Source organism: Gadus chalcogrammus, chromosome 1 (assembly GCF_026213295.1).
Source record: "Gadus chalcogrammus isolate NIFS_2021 chromosome 1, NIFS_Gcha_1.0, whole genome shotgun sequence".
Classification (NCBI taxonomy): Eukaryota; Metazoa; Chordata; class Actinopteri; order Gadiformes; family Gadidae; genus Gadus; species Gadus chalcogrammus.
In genome coordinates this window covers 26,780,413-26,797,620 of record NC_079412.1, presented here as the reverse complement: position 1 = coordinate 26,797,620, position 17,208 = coordinate 26,780,413, and the positions used below count along the sequence as shown (strand labels likewise).

General features: G+C 42.4%; 1 protein-coding gene across 4 annotated transcripts in view; it reads right to left on the bottom strand.

Moving 5' to 3' along the window:
- LOC130389141 (voltage-gated potassium channel subunit beta-2-like) overlaps window positions 1–17,208 on the bottom strand; it is a 33,434-nt gene that overhangs the window by 3,513 nt on the left and 12,713 nt on the right. For all 4 annotated transcript variants that reach the window (XM_056598838.1, XM_056598830.1, XM_056598815.1 and 1 more), the window contains 12 exons: window positions 8,990–9,033; window positions 8,682–8,719; window positions 8,467–8,546; window positions 7,500–7,544; window positions 7,097–7,141; window positions 6,892–6,935; window positions 6,607–6,693; window positions 4,053–4,138; window positions 2,896–3,016; window positions 2,434–2,528; window positions 1,371–1,491; window positions 272–360 (listed from right to left, as the gene is read on the bottom strand). In XM_056598838.1, the coding sequence (XP_056454813.1) occupies window positions 272–360; window positions 1,371–1,491; window positions 2,434–2,528; window positions 2,896–3,016; window positions 4,053–4,138; window positions 6,607–6,693; window positions 6,892–6,935; window positions 7,097–7,141; window positions 7,500–7,544; window positions 8,467–8,546; window positions 8,682–8,719; window positions 8,990–9,033 (895 nt within the window). The remainder of the gene's footprint in view (window positions 1–271; window positions 361–1,370; window positions 1,492–2,433; window positions 2,529–2,895; window positions 3,017–4,052; window positions 4,139–6,606; window positions 6,694–6,891; window positions 6,936–7,096; window positions 7,142–7,499; window positions 7,545–8,466; window positions 8,547–8,681; window positions 8,720–8,989; window positions 9,034–17,208) is intronic.

Here is a 17,208-nt window from a genome sequence, read left to right as displayed (position 1 = left end):
AGGGGAACCCGGGTTCTGGGTTCGAACCCAAATGTCTGCGGTCTAAACAATTAACAGTCTATTGCGTAGAATTGAGTAGCAAACAGCGGTGACGTTGACTGAATACCCCCACTCCTCCCTTTCTAACTACTTTGGTGGAATGTTCTGGCCTGTGTTATGTAAGGTGCCAGTCTGTACCATTGAATCCGATCATTTTATTGTTATGTTTATACTATGTTATTGTGTCTGTGGTGGAAGAGACCAAGAGCCAACATGGCGGCCCGTGGTTTACCTGTATGGCTCCAATGTTCTCCAGAAGTTGGTCAGCACTGGAGGCCCCCAGAAGGACAGAACTGACCCCATCGTTCCTCAGGCACCAGGCTAGAGGAACAAGGCACAGAGCAGGACTAGCTTCAGAGAAGGACTACACTCGCTGACTGGCTGACATTTAGGTTACGTATTTATTATCAAAACACGCACCCTTTTTTTGTGATCTAGAACATTTTCCTGGATATCTGATTTGAATCAAGTGATTGTTCTGGAAATCCCTGCAATATATTCCCACCAGGTTTACCTGCAGCATCTGACGCTGACAGTGTCTGACGCTGGTATAGTGTATCTGTAATGTTAGCCAAATCAAAGTCAATTCAGTTTCCAAATCTCTGAATGTGGGTTGGGGTTGGGGTTGTTTTCGGTTTACATTGATTAATGTGTGTGTTGGGCAAGAGGGAGAAACATGACCCCTGAGGCGAGACGAAGGGATGGAGAGGGGGAAAGGGAGGAAGGAGAGACTCCACTTGGGAGGGGGACAGGTTGGAGGGAGGGAGGGAGGGAGGGAGAGGGAGAGGTAGGCGAGGGAAGCACATGAGGGAGAAGACCATATGTCGGAGGTTGGGCCATCTGGGCTGCTGGACGTGACAAACTCCACAGAGAGTTATCCATAGCAGAGTAGTGCCGTGTAGTTGGAGGACAGTGTGTTGTATTGTAATTGTACTGCAAGTGTAGTTTATGTGTAATGATGTAGTTTAGTGTATAAAAGAATAGTTGAAGTACCGATAGCTAGCTCGGGGGGGGGGGGGGGGGGGGGGGGTTTAGTAGTACTTTGAGTGTAGCGTATAAGAATAGTTGCAGTACCGAAAACTGGCTGGGGGAGGGTGTAGTAGTACTGAGTGTATATTAGTATAGTTGTAGTACCGATAGCTTGCTGGGAGAGGGTATTATAGCACTGTGAGTGTATATTAGTATAGTTGTAGTACCGATAGCGAGCTGGGGGAGGGTGTACATTAGTATAGTTGTAGTACCGATAGCGAGCTGGGGGAGGGTGTATATTAGTATAGTTGTAGTACCGATAGCGAGCTGGGGGAGGGTGTATATTAGTATAGTTGCAGTACCGATAGCGAGCTGTGGGAGGGTACATCCCAGGCGCTCTGCGATGGCCAGCAGTTCCTTCAGCTTGGCCTGCTGGCGACGGCCCTCTTCACTCAGAATCTTGTCCTTCATCCACTGGTAACCCTGGAAACACAGTATAGAGTACAACAATGTTTAGATTTAATGTACATTGTTGTGTGTATGTACTGTATATATATATATGCATATTATTCTATATTTCACCTGTGGTTATTCCTAACTGTGTTGTGTGTTTAGGGGATTTGGGGGTTTCTGTAGCTATCGGCATGTACTACAGATGTATCAAGGTCATTTTATTGAAAAGAAAAATCATAGATATATAAATTAATCTTTCACATTTTCACTTTTAGTACAGAGTTTAGTTTAACTCTTTGAGACTACAACAAACCAAATAACTAAAGATCACAACTGTTCAGCAAACTGTTAAAGATGTCTAGTGACAGCATTCCTAACCAGTCGAGTGAAATGATCATCCACTTAGATTTCAAAAGACCAATTTTTTTATGTCCTTTCTCTGAAATGATGAGTCAACTTTTCATGTCCTTTCTCTGAAATGATGAGTCATCACAATGTGTTTTATCAGAAGAACTGTGCACTGTTAAATGCCACAGTTGAATGAGTCATCAAATTAAGAGGTGCTATCTATCTTAGATGGACAAACATAATCGTGTGAGTTGGAATATTTAGCTTGCAGTAATAAATCTATCTTTGTGTTTGCATGAGCTCTGAGCTCTATTTGTATTAAATTTAATAAAAAAAAATAATAAGTATAATATTTGAAAGGCTGTCACACAAATAGTGGGAATGTTCTCCCATAGTCACGGTAGATGAAAACATCAAAAAACATAAGACTAACCTAGATCAACATAAATACAATTAAATAAAACAATAGTATTGCAAATAATTGCAATTGCAATAGAGAAGAATTTAGAAGAACTATGGAAACAAAAAGCATTAATGGTAATGTTCATATAAATATCTGTTTCTGATTGGCCAGCTGATCATAATAACGAGTTATTCAATTGGCTCCAAGTTGAGGGGGCGTACCTTGAGGGATGCCCGGGAGAAGGCGGGCACGCCGCTGGTGTACTTCCCAGAGATGATTCCACATGCCAGGGGAGACCACGTCATGGCTCCCACCCCTGCAGACACACACACACACACGCACACGCACACACACACGCACACGCACACGCACACACACACACACACACACACACACACACACACACACACACACACACACACATATAGTGCTGCCTCGTATGAATAATATAAATAAGAAATATAACATAAAACACACACTCACAGATTTATTTATATATAAATATACATGACTTTCTTTCAATTTGATCCATAATTAATGTTACGTTACATTATATAGTTCAGAGTAGAGTATACCCAGATGTTTTGAAAGGGTATCAAGCTCTCTACATGAAATAAACATGTGTCTTGATAACATCACTATGCCTTGTTCTACGGCTGTGGGTCCTTTCTCGGGCCTCTCACCTATCTTGTGATAGAGCTCTGGCAGCTGCACCTCCACCTTCTCCCTCTGGAACATGTGGTACTCAGCCTGCTCACAGATGGGCGGGATCAGGTTGAACTGCCGCGCCACAGAGTACGCCTCCTGGAAACACACACACACACAGACACACACACACACACACACACACACACACACACACACACACACACACACACACACACACACACACACACACACACACACACACACACACACACACACACACACACACACACACACACACACACACACACAGAAGGACCATCACAACACACATAGTGACCATGGTTCGAGGCAAGCCTGTGGTTCTTTGCTTTATGTCATTCCCTGTCTTTTCTAGGTCTTTGCTGGGCGGAGGGTTGCAAAGCGTTTTTTGCAATGAACAAACACAGAAAAACAGTCAAAGGTTAAAATAGTGTCATTAATCATATTGACACAATAATTTGCTGTCTTCTAAAGATGAACAACATCAACAACCACCCTTCGCCACAAAGTGGTGTTTTATTATTAGGGGGGGGGGTTCTGCAAGCAGCACTCACCTTTCTTTCCTTATTGTACAATAGAGTTTTGGGACCCTACCCCTTCCACAATTGTTCACCTAGAGAATAGTTTGGAATCGCGCACTACCATTCAAATTAGTTTTACATATTGTAATCTTTTTAAGATATTCTTTTAAAATATTTTTTTTTACCAAGGAATTCAATGGGATTTACCCATTCTCTGACACTTCTACTACTTTAGACTTTGTAACTTTGTCAATTTTGAACCATTAACCTTAACCAAAACAGTTGAATAACCGACACACTTTTGGTCTTCAAATATATTTATCAAACCGATTTTCAATATCATTTATACGTTTTTTCAGAATCAACAGTTTAATTTCATACCCGCTTTGTATACTTTCAGTTGATCTTCAATTGAAGCTAGAGATTTTTTAAATAGTGGCTAAGTCAAAATTGTTTACTCCATTTAGACTTTGTTCAGATCTTTTCACTTGATTTAAGCCATTCAAAATAAACAAAAACGTTTTAAACTATGTGGCTTAATTAAAACATATTTTCGACCTCACTTTGCATTACAGCACTCACCACATTTTCTGCAGGAAATGCATTTTCTAATTCTATTTGGATATTCTCACCATGATCTCCATTGCGCTCCAGCGCGACGTGCCCCAGTACATCGCCATCCCCTGGTTGATCACATGGGTCATGGCCCTCACCGTCTCTGCCAATCACAACAGATTACACACAAAGAGAATCAGCTATTGGTCGGATACCTTGTTTATAATACAGGACACATCCAGTTTGTTGGTGGATGAAAATCCCAGCTAACACATTTAGGACTGAGAGAGAAAAAAAGAGATACAGAAAGAAATAAAGAAAGGCAGAATGAAAGAGAACTGTTCAAAGCAGGGAAAGAAATGTCAATGGGATCAACAGGCAGGAAGACTGAAGAACATGAAAAACAGATTCTCATCTGAATCTTAGGTCTGCCTCCTCACAAGTTGGTTACGTTCAGAGGCAATGGGGTGTAACACACAGTTATGCATGAGAAGGTAGAGGTCATCACACAAGGTATCCACATCCCTGTCAGTTTGTCAGGGTTGAAAAGCATCTTGCAGGTTGCATTCCTGGTTAACCAATTTGGGATGGCTATGTAGCAAATTGAATAAAAAGCAATACTATTCTTTTAAGAAAATAGTTAAAAAATATTTCTTCAGACTGTTCGCTACAAAAACAAGTCCAGTGTTAATTCCAGTAAAACATATTTGAGTGGCTTACCTGCAAGCTACTCTATAATGCTCTATAATAAAGTTCTTGTTCGTCTAAAGACAAAGAATACGAAGAATAGGATTGCTCTGTCTGTGAAAACATGTCGTCAAGACCTGCTTTAATAACCAAGGACAGCAGAATAGAGGAGAATAAGTTCTTCCTTTATTATGTTTTTTTATCTTCAAAATCATCGCCCCAGAGAAGATGTTTCATTACGAAAACATGCTGTTCTTGGAGAACATGCAGGATGATTCGTATCGCTCCCTATGAGGGGAGCGTTGGGTTGTTGGAACAAATGACCAGGGACCGACTGATGCAGATGGTATCAACGAGCATCGGATATGGTGTTGAGTGAGACAATATGAACATACTCCTCTCAAAACGGCATATTCAATATTACTGTTGCAGTGGGACGATAAGATCGGGGTAGGATCAAACGGTTGTAAACTGGGCGGGGTGCAGTCTGGGGGGGGGGGGTGTACATTACCGTCAATTTATCGACACAAAAAATAAATCCCTTGAAGGAGCGGCACCAATGTTACTATTGGGGGAGGGAGGGGGCGCATTCCAGCATTTTATGGGATCCATAGAGGGATGAACAAAGGAGAGGAGGGAGAGTCTACTCCTAAACGTCTGCCATAAAATGCTTCCTCATAGGGGGGTGGCTGAGGGTACCAAGTACCTTCTATGACGAACTTTCTGGACCTAGGTGTGTGAAATGGATCTCCTGGACGAAACAAAAGGAAAGAAAAATAAAGTGAGATTGGGGAATTGGTGGGTGACCCTGGGGTTCATAGTTGACCTTGGGGTTACCTTTGCCTTTGTCAGGTCACAAGTGAGCAACAGGTGGCTGGTGGGCTTGAACTTTACCAAGCAGACAGCCACCTTGATGGACTTCCAACTTATGCCTCGTTCCTGCAGTGCGGTTCAGTTCGGTGCAGCTTGGTCCGCTTATATTGGCGTTTCTACTGCTAAAAGTTGGGTAGGGTCCCAATTTTTGGTACTCCTCCGTTGGGGTACCCAGCGGTCTGAAAGGGTGCAATAAAGGTGGAGCTATACACGCTGTCCGTTGATTGGTCAACAGAATCGTCACTTACGTGAGACAGGGGGATAAAAACAAACAAACACAGTACCCGCAAGGTATTTCTGGCCACAGCGGAAGCCGTAGAAAATGTTGCGCCAAAGTTCACCGTCCTTCTTGGAAGACCTCCATTTATAAGCTCTTCTTTTCAAGTGTCGTGTTCTTCTTTTTAATTGAATTTATTAGCAGGCTACACTGTGTCGTGCTGCTATGATGTAACAAAGCTTACATAGCTGCCGCGGCTATCGCCATCCGGCTTAAAACCCGCCCTACCATAAGGGTACTGTCGGCCGTGGAAACGCGAGCCAGATTTAGCGTAACTGAGCTGTCCCGTCCGAGCCGCACCACACCGAACCACACTGCTCGGTGAAAACTAAGCAAAATACCAACAAACCTGTTGTCCAACATTATAATAGGGCTCTGCTCTGATGGTGTTTTCAGGGGAATAACTTTGAGGGTCGGCAGTCCCAGAACAAAGACTTCAACAGTTCAATTTGTCAAGGTCGCGCATCGGTCAGGTTGACTGCACCCCAACCAGCTTCGGCAGGCCAGTAGAGGGAATTCTACCACCCCCCCACACCCATGTATTGGATCCCATGGAATAAGTATTCCCGGCCTTGGGTGTAATAATGCTTGCACATTGACACATAAACATCTTGTTATAAGTTGTAGATAGGAGTTGCTGGGGCGCATGGCATCTGTGCCGTAAACAAGTTGTAAACACCACCAACCACCGGGTGGAGAGCTCTTTCTGGCCCTGGATCTCTGCCGTATACAGAGATATCTGGACGTCTGAGGCTGGTTGCGTCAAATGCATCTGTTAACATACATGACCCTACCTTCCATTGGTGTGTTGGGATCCGGCCGGTTGGCAAAGACCACGTCCACATACTCCAGCTGAAGTCTTTCTAGGGACGCCCTCAGACCTACGTTATGGAAGGAAAACAAAGATCATATTACTCAGTGTTGCCTTGCCATTGCTGGCCGTTTGCCATCAATTTCAGGGTGTCCTGTTACACGCCACCAAACGAAATACAATGACTATTAGATTTCTTGTTGCATCAGAATGATTTCCTTCGGCTTCTAGTTAAACTGGGGGAAACAAAACACATCTAACGTTTCACCTTCAATGATGTGTTTCCTAGACAAGCCTCTTTCTGTTTCCGCCCTGTGAAAACAGTCAGAAAGAAAGAAACTCATTTTAACTGGCTTTGAATACAAAACAATGAGATAAATTACCATAACTTCTGTTAGCATGAAGCTATACCAAACTGACAGTAACAAATTTCAAAAAAAAAAAAAAAAATTAAAACAGAACAGAGTACATACTTTCCTCCCCAGAAAATCTTGGTTGTGATGACTAAACTGGAGCGCCTGTGTGTGAAAACAAAGTTCAAAGTCGTTTTCATACCTTTTGTTAGGTAGTAAAGGTTATCTTATCATGCAGACTGCTATGTCGTTATTTTTTTGATCACTGTTCCAAATGTTCATATTTATACGGGACATCAGGTGAACATTCATACTTCAGGTGCACATTAATTCACCAGATGCTCCTCTTCGGATTCTACACCATTGATAAGGTTAATGATTATCCTCTTATCATTCATCCAAAACAGGTCAATGAATGAATGGCATTAGTACAAAATGTCTCCTGTTACAATGAATAAACATCCCATGATGAGTGAAAAGGGATTCCATATTCTCTATGTATGAATGAGGCTGATCATCCTACCTCCATCCCTTCTTTTTGATAATCCTTCCCAAGACAAGCTCAGCCCTGTGAAAGAGAGATTTAAATTATTGGCCAGATTTGTGTGTGTGTGTCTGTGTGTATATGTTTGTGTGTGGTGATATGGTTATAATCACTTTATAGGTTGGTTGTTTGGTCATTTTTGTTCTTCTGCTCATAAATCCTGTCTCTCACACACACACAAACAAACACACACACACACACACACACACACACACACACACACACACACACACACACACACACACACACACACACACACACACACACACACACACACACACACACACACACACACACAGACCCCCCCCCCCCCCCCCCACACACACACACACACATGCACCCACACACACACACACCTTCATAGATTTCACTAACAATTGTATTTGCCTCAACTGGATAATTACGATTTCCCCAGAGTTTAAATTGAGCCGACTGCTGCAAATTCCCCTCAATGAATTCCTGTGCTGCTTTGTAAATTGTGTACCCACCATTGGAAGGTCTTTCAATGGTTTAATGCCCTATGTTAAGGATTGGGTCCTTAAAGCCCATTATAGCAACATTGCTGTGACATGCATTAACCCCAAAAGTTCTGTCAGAGTCCTGGGAGATGGACAATGATCTGATTTAGAATGCCAAACACGTCTATCACCATCCACCTCTCCTCCCCTCCATCAACCTATCCACGCGTGTGTCCGTCTACGTCTATCCTTCTGTTAATAAGCATTCATCCATAACTCTGTGTGCGTGAGTGGGTGTGCGTGTGTGCACACCTGCGTGTGTACATGCGTGTCTGTGAGTGTGTGTGTTTATGCGGGTGTGTGTCTGAGAGTCTATGTGTCTGCGTGAATATGTGTGTTTCTGTGTGTGTATGCATGTGTGTTTCCCGTATATGTATCCGGCGTTTTCCTGTCCGGGGTGTATGATGGGTTGCCGGTGCGAAACTCACTTCCCGGCAGCGTAAACCTCTGCGGTGTCGAACAGGTTGATGCCGTTGTCATAGGCCAGCGTCAGCAGCTCCTCCGCCATCTTGTGAGACAAAAACAACCCAATTCATTTTTCATCTGACTCGTACCACATGTCGTATGAGGAAATGTGAGACTCTTTATAATGTTCGGCTTTCCATATGAGAATTGTGATTAAATTACTCATTTTTTATCCTACCTCATCTGATATCTGGCCCCCAAACGTCACCCACGTCCCTGCAACAAAGAGAAGAAGAAAGTGGTTACAGAGACAGAGAAGAAGAAAGTGGTTAGAGAGAGAGAGAGAGAGAGAGAGAGAGAGAGAGAGAGAGAGAGAGAGAGAGAGAGAGAGAGAGAGAGAGAGAGAGAGAGAGAGAGAGAGAGAGAGAGAGAGAGAGAGAGAGAGAGAGAGAGAGAGAGAGAGAGAGAAAGGGAGACAGAGAGAGAGAGAGACAGAGAGAGAGAGAGAAAGGGAGACAGAGAGAGAGAGAGAGATAAAGAGCTCACCTAATCCAAGACAGGAGACCCGTAATCCAGATTTCCCAAGATTTCTGCAAGAAAGAAATATATTACACTCTTCAGTTAAGACATCCAAGCTCTACATGTATCATTATCTTTTTTTACAAAGCATTTGTGAAAGTGAGAATAATCCAAACTCAAAACGAATATAGAGTATAGTTGGAGGTAGTACTGTAGGTACTAAAGAAGGAGTGAACTTGGTTTCAAGGGAAATAGCATGACGATTACTGGCAACCGATCAACTTTCTAACTGTCCCGATTTGTTAAAAAAATTATTGAATGCTTTCTCAGTACTAAATTGGATGTTAACCTCTGTTAAAGGTTGGAAAAGGGGTATAATTTCAGTGACTTTTCCGAAGGCATACTTATGCAACATGTGTTTGTGTTGTTAATGTTGTTTATGTTTTAGTGTCTATTTTCACTGATAGCGATATGTTGAATTTAACATATTTTTTGTAGTTAATTAGCTAGCCAGTATTTCTCTATTCTCTTCTTTATATGTTTAAAAAGGAGCATAAATTACACCTGCAGATATTATTTTGTATTCAGCAATGTGCCAAGGTATGCCGAACTTCATTCAGGAAACCATATTTTTATTCCCCTCATTTAACTCAAAACACTGCAATGGTGTCCGAACTCCTAAATCTAACCTACAGCACCTTTAAGTGTGATGGCTATTATAGCAAGCAAAAATAAGGTGACAATCAGTAAAGGTGGCATAAAGAGTGAAAGAATGAGGATACTTCTGTATAATAATAATAATTTGATTATTCAGTCTTCTTCAAGTTTCCTGATAATGTCCAGTATAAGTAAACAATATCATATTCGTTTTTTTCGAATTACACTACAAAGTCCAATTGCTATGGATACACAAATCCAATTCTTTCACTTTCTTTTCTTCGGCTCGCACAATGTAGACCAACACCAGTGAACCCCAAACATGTCCGACCCTGAGTCCGACAGAAGCGTGTCTCTATTCACAGCTCACTGGACCACAACACCTACATCTCCCAATCCTGAAAGTTAATTACATGCCATTGTACCAGCACTCCCACTCTCACTCTCTCTCTTTTCAGCTGAAATGCTTCAGCTTGAATGCATTCAAACATTCAAAAGCTAGATGTACCCAGTGGCCTTCAAGGATGTGTAATAAAAATACCTTGGGTTGGGTGAAGCCACGAGAACACAAAAGACACTGTGAGGTTCCTTGAACGAAGAAAAAAACACGCTGGCTGACTTCAACCATCAGCTGGAGGAAGAGCGCATGGAACATTCTAGGACAGCCTTTGTGGTGCTTCTGCGTGTGTTTGTGTTTTTGTGTGTGTGTGTGTGTGTGTGTGTGTGTGTGTGTGTGTGTGTGTGTGTGTGTGTGTGTGTGTGTGTGTGTGTGAGTATGAATGCTGAGTGACTTGAAGGTTGTGTGCTCGAAAAATGATCACACAAAATGAATAACCCAATAAAAGATAAAAATAAATAAATAAATTAACCACACTCACACCCCAAACACAAACAGCTGGAATAGGGAAAAAGAAGGGAAACTACAAAAAAAATATTTTTTTAAGAATAATCCCAAAAACTAGCTTCTCGATCAGGTAATGCTGACAAGTCAACGAGCAAAACTTTAACGCGATATTCCAGCAACAAGCAACATTTCACAGCTATCTTTCAAAATATTCTTTATGATTTAATAAAGTGTGTAGCTATAATAGTAGGCCAATGGCCCCAAGCTATCTCTGGAGTGGTTTGTGTCTGAAACAGGCTCCTGAAGAGGTGTTGATAATGTGAGTCTGAAACCCACACACAAACACACACGCATATTTTTTTTCTAACTCACTGGCACTGTTGATTGACAGCTGGCTGTATCACTTCTACTCCACATTGTATCACCACTTATTAGCATACAATATACCATGCATACAAGCATGGGCATTTCTCCTTGTAATACCATTTGTATTAATGTATAAGTATATACAATATATAATAGCATGTGCATTTATTTTTGTAATACCATTCGTATTAATATATCAGTTTATACATTAAATAATATATACTAGCATTTATTTTTGTATTTATACAGTAGCATTAGTAGGCCTTTTACTATTTTATATAACAATGTGCAACCATGAACACACACACACAAACACTTTGGCAACCACCAAAAGGATACGCAATCAGTCCTGTGAAAGTGACGACCGACTGTGTTCACCGCGTGTGTGCGAGTGTCTGTAACATGACCTTCACACCTTTTCTTTGTGAAGTTCGGACCTAGAACGTGCGCTGTGACAGGAGATTGAAGCCAGCCGCAGAGAACCTTTTTGTTTGGTTTATAAACGTGCCACATTCTCTAAGTAGTGATGAGTAGATCCAGGCACTTAAACATCAACAAGAAGCGAATGACATTCATTTAATTTAAAAATAGACACAGTGTGAAATGTGTTCTTAAACATCACACAGTCTACGGGTACAAACATCCACACAAGGCTCACGTGCACACACACGCACACACACACACACACACACACACACACACACACACACCCACACACACACACACACACACACACACACACACACACACACACACCACACACACACACACACACACACACACACACACACACACACACACACACACACACACACACACGTAGGCCAAACTCAACAAAATGTTGAAGAAGAAAATGTCTATGAGAAGCACTGCCCCGTAGTAGTTCTCCAACATTGTACATTCTGGTACTTTCAACTTAATAAATTAGCTTTCTTTGACTGGGAATTGATTGCGCCACATCCATCTGTAAAAAACTTAAAGAAAAGTCTGTGCTGTTGTTATATCTAAGGGCAACAAGCTCCATGTGTAGATGATATTAGTGCACTTGTGAACTTTAGTATTGAGTAATCTGCCATGAACATGAAGATTTAGACATGTGTCAGCAACACTGGCCATTCGGATCACACAACATGCAGATTCTAGACAGTCAGAGGCAATTTTACTGGGAAAATGTATTGTTATTATGCATGAAAAATATTGTTTCTACTATCTCGACTTAAAACATCCCTCTTAAAGCACTTGCAAGTAGGGCTGTACGGTATGGACTAAAATGTATATCACGGCTTGATTGGAGGCATAGACGGTAACGGTATTATATCAATTATGTTAATTGTATCTAAAATTTCGATAAATGCCTTTTTGCTCCCTACTGGTTAGGGAGCAAAAAGGCAAAAAAAAATATGCAAAATATTTTCTCAAGTTACTTCCATCTCCGAAAACATTAATGTTTAATAGTATGTATTTCTTTCTCCACTTGCTCGCAGACCTTGCTCGCAGACCTCTTTAAAGCCCTTTGACATTTTGAAAGGGAACCATGTCCTTACACAGGTAAACAGTGATGGCGTTCGTTATCTCGTTCCACCGCTGCCTTTTTTTTTGTGAGGACTGGCTTTGGAAAATGCCTGCGGAAACGATGTCTGAGATGCAGAGACAGCTTCGAGCTACCAGCGTCTGTCTCATACGGTGTGGAATGAGAGCTTGTGAAGGGACTATTGCGCAAGCATGCAGGCGCGCAGCAAGCGTGCCTGAGAAGGCAGTGTCGCTGTCAAATCTGTCCCTGGGAAAAGTAACGTTGCGTCGAATTGAATACCGTAGCACAATTTCACACCGGTGTACTTTCTATACAGTTTATACCGTACACCCCTACTTGCAAGGACTACCTCTCTCTCTCTCTCTCTCTCTCTCTCTCTCTCTCTCTCTCTCTCTCTCTCTCTCTCTCTCTCTCTCTCTCTCTCTCTCTCTTTCACACAAACAACACACACAACACACACACACACACACCACAACACACAGACACACCACACACACACACACAACACACACACACACACCCACACCACACACCACCACACACACACACACACACACACACACACACACCACACACACACTCTCACTCTCTCTCTCAGGTCTGGACAGGATCACCCATTCACATAATCACCATTCCCCTGTGGGTCTCAGCAGATGTGATGCCCCTTCTGGGGGAGCCACAGTTTCTTGGAGCGTAAACAAAGGGCCCCCAGGGCCATGGTTCATACCAGTGTAGAGACTGAGTTGTGGCTGCAGCCTTCCAATGGCTTATCGTGAAGTGGCCTATTGCAACATACTGGTCCCATCCCAGAATGGAGCAAGCTTGGCAACATTATGTCTCCATATATGATTGATACGGTAGTACTGATACTGAGCCACATAACTACCCTGGTGGTCTCTTTAGCAAACATAGGTGGGGTGTTAAGCATCGTGTATTGCCTGGCCAGACTATGTTTAGCGTTGTTTTAATTGACACTGTCCTTGCGTGCGATCACAATGTGAAGTGTTTAAAGTCAGTGAGCTGTCATGATGTGTGTACACTCCAGGGGTCATTTTTACAGGCCATTCAACATTTGTGATATTTCTTTTTATGGCACAGCAGCCCCATGCAGCACATTGGTTGCAGTTGCATCTGGTCTGCCAGAGGGACTGCATCAGATCAATGTGCCTTTGATTGAATTTAAATTCCAATAAATTCTTTGCTCAGACCTTAACCTTAGTTACAGTCTCAGAGAGCTTCACAGGCCACATTATACAACATGGTCCTAAGACCAAGCTCTCTGCAGGACAAGGAAAAGTTCAGTCTAGCGAGTAATGGAGTAGCATACGGACACTGATATCTCCACCCGGGAGTGATTGTCCTCCCACTCCTGAATTATTACCTTATAAGTATCCCCTATGATTAATTTCAGACTTCCCTTTTTGAAAAGCATTTGTGAGATGCTAATACATGCCTTTCCCTTTCATTGTGTGTGAGTGTGTGAGTGCGAGAGAGAGATAGGAACTGGATGACGTTTCACTCCTTTTCATTTAACATTTCTATGATAACCAATCAATAATCAAACTAAACAATACAACCTCAGGTAACCTAATGTCTCGGGCAGTTCCCTAAGTGTGCTAGGAAAAAAACACACAAATTCGTAGTACGACATTGAATACAACTAATGGTTTGATTGTGTTCAACTACACTGTATTCTTTACAGAATGGGACACACAACTATACTAATGTAAACAATCTTTCATTTTAAAGAGCTAGCCCAGCTAGTAGTTAATTCCCCCCCCACCACACACACACACACACACACACACACACACACACACACACACACACACACACACACACACACACACACACACACACACACACACACACACACAATTTGGAACATTTTGGAGTCTGGCTTGACGGTGGTATGGTTCTAAGGTGTTCCATTCCTAAATGAAACACACACACACATGGCCCTGAACCTTAATGTCTGAGCAAGAATTGAAGGATATGCATGGTATGCATGGGGTACTAGTGACATCTTTGACCATTTAGTGCTGTGGGACACACAGGTGACAAGCTGAACAACACTACGGTTACTCTTCCACCAAGCACCATGTCAGCACATTTATTTTAACAGGAAGTATTTTTGCAGCAAAGTGAGATCCAACAAGAGAAATTGTGCATCCCAGTGTCAGATATGGACGTCAGGCCTGTGTTCCATTCTTGCGCAGCCGTTCACAAAAGTCCCATTGAACCAACGTGCATAACAAAGGCAACGGATTGGTCAGAAGAAAAAATTCACCAGATTTGTTTTTACTGCCGGTAGATCACTCAAGAGCAAAAAAAAAAAGCATCTACCCAATCCAAAAATGGAGGGCAATGATGAGGGGAGCTGAACATAGGAAAAAGGTAGTGAGTTATGCGTGTGAGGCTGTTATTAATGCGGTTGAAGATGATAGGAGGCGGAAGCAGGATATTCTCTGTACAAATCACAGACATGCATATGGAGATTAAATCCGTGTTTGCATATTGATATTCAAAGAGACATGCAAGCAACACAACATACACACACACACACACACACCACACACACACACACACACACACACACACACACACACACACACACACACACACACACACACACACACACACACATCATAAAGTTATAGAGTATGCATGCAGGAGTGAATATATAAACTTCAGTCCTCCACATACTAATAATAATGCACACTGATGCACGCAAATGCATGTGCATTTGACAAATAATGGGCAAACAAATATTAGGCATGCCCAACTGCTTTGTGAACACACACACACACACACACACACACACACACACACACACACACACACAACACACACACACACACACAAACACACACACACACACACACACACACACACACACACACAAAAAAGGGGCATCAAACAAACACAGAGAAATAGTGTAGGCATCCAAACACACATGCACAAACAAACATCCACACACACACACACACGCACGCACACACACACACACACTAACACACCACAAATCCAAGTGAAATGCCATTTCCCAAACAAATATTTGTAACGCTTGAATTCTCAGACAAATCCCGCTGCGTCAGAACACAGCCGTGTGGGAAAGCCCAGCTGCTGTCTGACTCTTCTGATGGCTTCCCTTGTAAGGAACTTCCGGAGGCTTCCGTGCCTGGGAAACAAAGGCCAGTCGCAAGGTAGCTGGAAGAACGACAAGTCGCTAGGAAATGTTAACCAGGAGCTGACATTTAAAATGGCCGCCAGACGTCTGTGCGTTGGTTGCGTCCAAAAAAATAAACAGTTGGTAGAATGTGGTTCTGAATGAAGTACAAACCATACAGATTGGGATATCAAAATAAAAGTTGGATAGACACTATGTAAACCAAAGTAATATCAGCCAGATCACTTTCTAAACTTTCTTAAATGATATCATATGCATTGACAGTCAGGCCAAGGAACCCCTTGGCCTTCAGAGCAGCCCTGCCCAATGGAGCAATTGATGCTGCGAATCATGCCCCCGGAACACAGCTGGCAGCAACATGAGAACACGTTATATCATGATATATTTACATAACATGGTTGCGTTTCAGTTGAGGGTGCAGCTTGTAGAATAATGGTGTTGCTCAATGTCATTATAGGCCGAGTCGTCAGGGCGATTCAGTTGAGCATGCAGCTTGGTCCTTAATGAATAGTGATACTCAATGACATTAAAATAGCTGAACCTTCTGCAAATTCCGGTTGCGCACTCATCTGAATCATGATTTGATTGCGATACTGAGTATAAAACGCGCCCTGCAGACTCACTCCAGTGGCCGCCTGAATCAAAAAATGTAAAATGTTCCAATTTTGTATGGTTCATTAGCCAACCTCTTCTTGAGCAACATTTCTAGCATTCCATCACAGAGATTGAAATTGAACGTCTGAGATTTATTGAAACAAGTTATCCCATCTGAATTCGAGAAAGGCCCAAGGATTCCTTCAGTTTGAGGGAATACTCAAACATATTTTTACTTCCAATTAAGACCAGTATGTTGCTAATTAAAAAGCGCTGTTCCTCTTAAATAAAGAAATCTTCAAAACATACAGTAGGCTTATATCAAATGATACATTATGAAGACACCGCCACCTTTTTTATACAATGAGATAGACAGAAAGGTATGGCAGCTATGGGAGGACATACAGCAAAGGAACGCAGGCAGGAATCTCTGCGATAAGGACTAAGCCTTAATGGTACGGGCTCTACCTGGTGAGCCACCGGGGCGCCCCGCACCGCAGTCATACATCACTTCCTCTGTGTACAGTCCTTCACACATCCACCAGGGCCAGGCCCCATGATGGACCCTGGACAGACAGGGGTTTTAAGATTCACGTCACTGGGTCCGCTGGTCGACCGACCAGACTGTGCACGACAGTGTACAGCGGGGTTTAATCAATTAGGGTCTAATCAATCAACTAATTGATTAGTCTGCAATGTAAATTCAGAAATATTTTCTGCAAATTTTATTTTCTTTTTAGTCCTATAGTATTTTGGGAAATTGTATTTCCGTTATCATTCATTATTAAATCCTTTACCAGGCCATGAAGGCAGGCCTGAGGTGAGTTGGGCAGAGACAAGGGTTAGGCACCAGATATGACTCGAGAGGGTTTTGAAAAGCTACTTTACGTCTTAAATTTTCCCTCAAACTTGTTTGAGGGATTTGGATTAAGGGTTATCAATTGAGCGCCTTTATGGGTTATCGTCAAAGGAGCACATTTTTTTCGAACGCGGAGCCAGTGTTATTCTAAACGTAGGCCCGGAGTGGGGTGGGGGAGATGGTTGACACACTCCACATTCAGTTA